Source organism: Acanthaster planci, linkage group LG09, assembly GCF_054643075.1.
Source record: "Acanthaster planci isolate LZ-2023a linkage group LG09, COTS_SCS, whole genome shotgun sequence".
Classification (NCBI taxonomy): Eukaryota; Metazoa; Echinodermata; class Asteroidea; order Valvatida; family Acanthasteridae; genus Acanthaster; species Acanthaster planci.
In genome coordinates, this window is record NC_141785.1 from 10,680,274 (window position 1) to 10,687,941 (window position 7,668).

General features: G+C 41.9%; 1 protein-coding gene across 1 annotated transcript in view; it reads right to left on the bottom strand.

Moving 5' to 3' along the window:
• supt6h (SPT6 homolog, histone chaperone and transcription elongation factor) overlaps positions 1 to 7,361 on the bottom strand; it is a 32,204-nt gene extending 24,843 nt beyond the window's left edge. The window contains exons 1-9 of the mRNA XM_022237502.2: positions 7,203 to 7,361; positions 5,950 to 6,078; positions 5,310 to 5,423; positions 5,052 to 5,122; positions 4,177 to 4,329; positions 3,716 to 3,794; positions 3,083 to 3,170; positions 2,499 to 2,601; positions 1,984 to 2,076 (exon numbers count right to left, since the gene is read on the bottom strand). Of these exons, the coding sequence (XP_022093194.2) occupies positions 1,984 to 2,076; positions 2,499 to 2,601; positions 3,083 to 3,170; positions 3,716 to 3,794; positions 4,177 to 4,329; positions 5,052 to 5,122; positions 5,310 to 5,423; positions 5,950 to 6,040 (792 nt within the window). The 5' untranslated portion in view covers positions 6,041 to 6,078; positions 7,203 to 7,361. The remainder of the gene's footprint in view (positions 1 to 1,983; positions 2,077 to 2,498; positions 2,602 to 3,082; positions 3,171 to 3,715; positions 3,795 to 4,176; positions 4,330 to 5,051; positions 5,123 to 5,309; positions 5,424 to 5,949; positions 6,079 to 7,202) is intronic.
• Positions 7,362 to 7,668: the final 307 nt, after the last annotated feature.

The window sequence follows — 7,668 nt, forward strand, 5'->3', positions numbered from 1 at the left end:
ATCTTTGGTTGGATTGAAGCTCCTCAGAGACTTTGGAATACTCTCCGAATTTTATTCCCTTGCTACTTTTATTTTTGTCTTGGTCTGAACAATAATGAATGGCCAGTGAAGTAATCCAGTGAAAACGGTCTTCCATACTTTTGGAAATTTACTTTTTTCCTCAAAGCACTTGACCATTTATTGTACTAAAGTACCATCACTGACCATAACATCCCATGATTTCCCCCATCTACATGTATACGAGGGGCACAGCTGCAATTTCGGGTAAAAAAGGAAATGACATGAGGCAAACAACCGACCATTTGCATTCATCATCCACGTTATTAACTGTTTTGGATATGTCTGGATGAAAACTTTTCCATAACAGTGAGGGTCGGACGTTTAAACGTTTAACCATTTCAACGAAACAAATTAAATCTGTTAGAGAGATTTTCCAAGACATTTAAACGGAACGAACTGTTGGTTTCACAAAGCTCAATTAATGCAATCTGGGCTAAGTTTTATTTTCAAAAGATGCTGCGAAAGTCGACACTTCAGGAACTCTCGATAACTCAGGCTTAGAGCTGGCCAGTCTAGTCCAAACCGTTAAGTACCCTTCCCAAGATTTAATTTGTCTAAACATCGCACAAAAATATTTGGCTGTTTTAATACTTAATATCATGATTTTTAATTGACTTAGATGCCAATACACCAAAAAATACCTTGGGACTAAATGATTATTTGCAAGTAGCTCGGCAAATCCGGAAGATAAAAAATTCTGGAATAAATCCACCCCAGCTCTGCAGAAAAATAAATCTTTTGCAGAGTGATTGACAGCTCTATTTTTCCATTAGACACAATGTATCGTTTTAAGTATTTGGGTCACGCAGGCTATCTTTGAAGATGCTGCTCTACGTAGGAAGATGGATCGTAAATCCTCAGCCTGTCCCAGAGTTGTGCCACTGTTGCCAAGAAACGTATCACCATTGCAACAACTTCCCCTCCGTTATCTTTTTTTTTTTGGAAAGTCCTATGTTGTCAACAACAGCACACCCGCATACACTCGGACAACCACAAATGCACTGTTGTTGAGCTACAACTTTACATGCATTAAAACCTCACTTGTTGGGTGGAAACAGAGCTGACACGCTGCGGCTTTTATTTTTGGGGGGTTGGTCAAACGGTTAAATGGCAAATTGAAAAGTTGCTAAACATTTAGCAAATTAAACATTAATTCCGACCCTTAAAATCTGTGAAGCACAAGTATCGTTGAATTGCTTTTTTTAAATGCGCAAAGGCAGGAATATTCTTTTTGCTAGAGGTGCTTAAAATTAAAGAAATGTTTTTGCCTAGATCTCAATGACAAAACTGAAATGGTAGAATAAATTTGTGAAGGCAATAATGCGCTCTGGTAGGGAGGGATACAACCTGGAATGAATACAATGTGATTGGCAGGGCTCAAAATCCTACCCCTAATTCTAGTGCCAAGAGTGCTGACATCGTATTAAAGCACTGATGTTTTTTTCTTTAAGTTCAGTATTGGCAGGCTCCACATACCAAAAGAAAATACTGGGGCCATTGGCAACCCTCAAAGGCTGGAAAGATGTTTCTACTCCATAACAAACACCTCTCAAACGTTATACAATGTATATTTCTTGTTGATAAGAAGCAAAGTATTACTTTGTGGGATGCAGCGCTTAAGTGCTCTACTTCAGAGAATTAGTATGAGTATTTTTATTCCACGCCTAACCTTAGCGGCAGATCGTGGCGGACCTCATGGCTTAGGAGGGAAGCACCTTCATTAACATAACAATAACTAGGGTACAATAGGCAGTTGATAATGAGCTCCAGCCTAGAATTTTGCGCCACGCGGCGCCCCATCTACTGGGGAGATTAGACGGGCAAAAGAAGCGCTGCAAAGCGCTGCGGCGGATCGCGGCGCGCCCTTAAAGCATAATATGGATGTCTTGCCTTATTTCAAATCCAAACCCAGCAATGACTCACATCATAGATGCTCTTCTTAGAGGCTCGTTTCTTGCCAGCTTTCCGGACTCTCCTCGGTACCTCCTCGCCCAACTCTTCTTCTTCATCTTCATACTACAGAGACAGAGCAAAGACCAGCACAAATCAAGCAGGGTATGGCAGGTTCAAGGTATGGGTTAAGCTTTCTGGACCTCGAACACCGTCGCACTTAGTGGCAAGAGCAATGACAGTATTGCCGTTGCGTCCCTTGCAGGTCCTTCTTAAAAGTCAGTCATAAGTAAAAGGATGAACAGGGACAAAGGAAGGTCAGGGTTCATTGGAACAACTTGTGACTTTGGGATGGGTTGACCTGCACTGGACTTGCAGGGACTTGTGATGGACTTGACTACGACGAGGAGCTAAAATCAAATTAATGACGCATTAAGTTATATCCGCTTTGAGTATTTTCCTGCATGGCTTTGGTTGTTGCAATGCAAAACATATTTTCTGACATAAATAAATATTGGGGAAGCCCATTTATTGACGGTGACACTTACCTCCGAGTCTTCCTCCAGTGCTTCTTCGTAATCCTCCCGGTACTGATCAAACTCCTCAAAGTCAAAATCCAGACCAAAGATGTCCTGGGCTTCTTGTAAGGCACTGGAAAAAACACAAACCCAAGATGGGATCAACTCTGCCAACACTGGACACATTGCCTATAATAACTGAAATCAAGCTACCTCCCTAACTGACGGAGGGAGGGGTGGGGTCAGGAACTCATTGAAATGTGAGTTTCTTGTTTCTGTTTACCGTCCTCCTTGTCGTTTCCATCCTTGATCTTTTCCCCAATGCCTTGCCCCCTTTTTCACATCTACCGTACCTTGGTTTTCTCAGCCTTGCCCTTTATGTGCATACCAAACGTGTTCTCTTTGGTTTTTTCTTTCATTCCTTGTATTTTCTGCTTGTGTGTTAATGTCCCTATGTCACTTGGACTGTGAAAAAGGGGCATGCTTAGAAATACAAATATCACGGAAAGTTAAATTTCCAAATTTGTGCATTTCAGTGAAAGGTTTTCAGGATGACTGTTCCTGCATTGCTTGGAATATTTACAGACTGGATGGAGGGAGGTAGGATGACTTACGAGTCGGTGTATCTGTGACTTTTGTGACCTTTCTTCTTCCTTCTGGCAATGGGTTGGCCTTCGTCGTCCACGATGAAATCGTCTGGATCTAAGAGAGCGAAATGTTAACAAAAATTGGCGGTGCATGTATATCTACAATGGGCAGACAGTTGCTGGACATAAGCTGGGAACAAGTATTCTGAAAAGCCAAACTTGGCATGTGTATCTTTTAATAAAAATAAACAGACACATTTAATATCTTCCAACCTACAACTGTCATTGACTTTAATATCTCTCAGCATGACAGCTACCACCAAGTACATTTGATGTCAATGTAATCACTGACATAAACTTATATTGGTTAAAATGATTTCGCTCCTAGTGATCTCCACAAAGCAAGATTTTTTTTTGAGCAGCGACTCCAAAATAGCTCTGGCTCCTTCCAAAACATTTACTGAAGTTGGTCCTCTAAAAGCCACTGGACTTCCCCTATTTTAGTGAGGTTTATACTCACAGGTAGTCAACACTGCATGACAGAAGCATATTTCAGAGGCCCTGTCCTAACATATAATAGGCACTGAATTCAAGGCCTGGTCCAAATAGTAAGCTCCAATTTTTCTCCAGAAAGCCAACGGATAAGCGTCAGATGTTTACCTGACTCTTCTTCATCAGACTCGATCTCAGCGTACTGGTTGTCTTCAGCAGATATTTCGCGGATCTCTCCCTCTTCCGGCTGTACACCACACGTACACAAAAACATAACATGTCAGAAAAAAACTGAATTGAAAACTCCTCCGACTGATAATGCTGATACCAGCCGTTGAAATTTGTGAAAAGATAACTAACGGTGATGTGTGCTAGATGGAAACTATTGAATGATTACTTTTCAGCTTGCTCTGGGTTCTTGAATGCGGAACACAAAAACAAAAACCAGGGAGTGGAACTACTTTACCATCTCTTCTAGCCTCCAAAAACCTAAAAGGCCAGACATCTCCCTTTAGATATTCAAAGGGCAACTGCAATATCTCGAAGGCGACAACTCAAGCGAGGACTGAAGACACGTCTGAAGAACAAAACTCAACATTTGTACCAAAAGGGAAAGAGTTGAGACTCACTGGTTCTTCATCCTCTCCCTCTTCAATGTCGTCTTGGAAGATCTCCTTGGCGATGGCGTCGCGTTGAGTGGTCTCCGTCTGAGGCCCAGAATTCCCTTCTTCATCTTCGCTGTCCTCCTCGTCCGAGATCTGCCTAACTCGACGAAACTTTTTCTGTAAAGAGACAAAAAAGGTCAACCACAGCTTTTAACCCTCCTCTGCTGAAGTCACCCTTTGGGTCACTTGGTAAACACCTCAAAGAAGCACAGCTGTGCACTGCACCAACTGTCCCTCACAGGAATATCAGATTGCACTTTTGTGCTGTCCAACAACTGTGCTTCACTGTTTCATGTGCATATTTGTGCAGTAAACCAAATGCAGTGAAGAGGACTGCACAAAAGACCCTGGGTCATTTTGTGCTGGCAACCTACTGTGTACACACTGAACCTATGCATGTTTGTGTTCCATATAGAAAACTCATGCAAGAGAGTGACTGTGGGCACTCATGCATATTTGTGCTGTAAAACCAAAGGAAGGTTGAATAAATTCACTCTACATTCACTCTATTCGCTGGACTACAGATTCTGAGAGAATGGGGGCAGTCTTGTGGATCAATATTACTGCAAGATCCTGTGCTGGCTGCTACGCTGGGACACCGACACTATTCGGTCTTGGGAGAGTTGACCTGTTAGATACTGTTATGCTGAGCATGCTGTCACATTTAGCAAAGCTCCCAGCCAGAATATTGTGGAGAATATTGTGGAGGGCCAAGATTAACCCTAACCCCCCTACTGTGCCCATCACAAGTAGAAGTGTTTCCCGGGTCAAACTACATATTATGTGGTGTTCAGATTATATATAACGGGTGTTCAGAGTTAAAAAATCACAGTATTTACCCTCTCAACCTTGACCCCTGTGTTCTCTTCAATCAGCTCATAATCATCATCTTCCAGTCTGTCATCAATTTCTACAGGAAGCGACAAATCAATGAACGTTATTTAAATCCACCAGGTTCAACTTCGGGACCCTGAATTCAGATATCTAAATTTGTGATGTTTGAGATGCCAACCACATTTTTCAAAAGTGGTAAACAATTCGGCAATGAAACAGGCCACAGAAAAGACATTACGGTGTTGCTTTGTTGGGATTCTCACCTCTGCGTTTGCGTTTCTTCCGCTTGCCGATGTCTCCATCCGAGTCCGACCCACCTTGGTCCTCCTCTTCGTCTTCATCATTGATGAGGTCGTCCAGATTCTCATTCTCGCCTTCTGTTTCCACCAAAAACAGGGCAAATTTGGCACAACTCTAATTTACTATTTACTACATTTACTGCATGGCTGCACTCAAACTGGGCCATCTGAATTGTATCATGTGTGCATGAAACTCAGCTGCTTCAGGATTATGATTCAGACTGACACAACTTGTAAGTTACCCTCACCACGTCAGATTCTGTAGGATCAGGGAATGTTTCGAACAAAAATGCTTGAGAAATTTATTATTCAAACCCAACAGACAAATTACAAATTTTGGCTATCCTCTAGAGCAACTGGTGAGAAAAAAAAGTTGTATTTAGCATTACAGAAAGTGGCTCATAAAATTGAGTTTAACTGAAAAAATTAGGCTCTAATTTAAAACTTCCCGGTTGGAGCTCTTTGTCTGTCGTTTGTTATGTCCCAAGTACAGCATTGGTCCTAACTGGGGACCGATTAATGTGGCTTCCAGTGCAGCATTACTGTAACTAATATTCAAACTATAGTTGGTACTGATGCTGTAATTGGGAAGTAATCTGCTCACCATCACCCTCCTCCTCATCTTCCTCGTCGCTGCTCAGCTTGGTATCTTCCTCCTCGGACACCTCTGCTTCGCTATCAAAGAAGTCTGCCATGGTTATACAGGCTCGTCAAGTGTTTTTCAGCTTCTTCCCTGTAAGATAAAACAGACCAAACTGATTCATAAGAAATACAATAGTAGTGAGAAGTGTCATCAAACACAAGGTCATAACAAACACCATTTTCTTACGCATCATTGCGCCTTGACATGGATCCCATTTTGGCACAACTTTTCTGGGCCTAGGTTTACTTGAGCACTCCTGCACAATAAAGTGGGTCTCCTATGTATCAACAGATGGTCCAAGATTACCAGTTTAACCAGTGCACAAATGCCAATGATTATCCCTCCAGTGATTCAGTACCCCTGCTGCAGCTAACTCTCAGTCCGTCACAACTGTAGGAAAGCAACAAGGCTCTTCCTGCTGCATTTTATTCAATTATTTTCAGCTATCATCTGGCAAAACTGGGTGAATGGATGTTCCATGTCAAGACATATGTAATACACGGACTGAGCGATAAGATACTACATGTACCAATGGGCTCTTCCAAAACTTTGGCAGCAGTTTAGCTATCTTGACATGGAACAGCCGTCGAGACGATGAAGGGTCATGTGACGTAAAAAATGATGGCGACTGAGAGAGCAAGCCCGTTAGATTGAATGGATAAAGGCAAAAAGACTGGAAAATACCTGAATAACGTGAGTGAAATCATTCAATAAATGGTTTTTAGAAAGTGGAAAGGTCAAGAATCATGTTCGTGTGCAAAAGAAATTGCGCCCACGATGATAAGTGGATGTGCCGGAATGTTCAATACGCCGACACGAAATTGCGTAGACGGATGTGTGGCTAAGGATAAATCGGGAGTGATCCCTGCCACACTAGTGCCAGCAGTAGTACCAGTAGTGGGGCTAGGTAAAACTAAGCTTAAAAAATGCTCGTTGATCATTAAATGAATTAATTCGAGAGAAGTTTGGGAGCATGTTTTGTCACTGATGGCATAATATCATACAAAGGATGAACATTAGGCAACCCATTTCAAGTATAAATCTTTCGTAAGGACGACTTCCTCTTTCTATCCGTTCACCTTTACAACCTCAGAAAATCCAATCACATTGAACATGTTGAAAAGTGCTTGCAAAACAAAGTGACCAAAATCGTGACAAAAAAGATAACGCCAAGACATGGCTAGTTAAAGGCCAATTTCGACTTAAATTCATACCCTGTGGAACCTGATAACCCCCTCTCACGTAAGGTGTTACACATGAGCAAGAAATCAGTTCCAAAGTGGGGAATTCTGCGCTGATTTAGATGTGACGGGACTCGGAAACTTGTCTTCTCGTAAAAAGAAATGGCGTCACTGAATTTGATGGTGCTCTGTCATATATTACACACATGACAACGGTGAACAGAAATCTTACGGAGTACCAGCCAAATATGCAATTGAAGTACGAATCAAAGAGGGCGCAATACATGTTTGTCGTCTGCATGCATCGTCGATCGTCTGCCATAACCTAGAGGCAGTATAACAACCGGGAAAAGGAATATTTATGATAATTTATGCCACATCAGACACCATGAAAGATGAATTATGCAAAGAAACCCGCACATGCATACTCGATGTACAGGTTGTTTCACGCATATATTACGGCATTTTTCGTTTGATTTGATCATGACGGAAGAGCAAT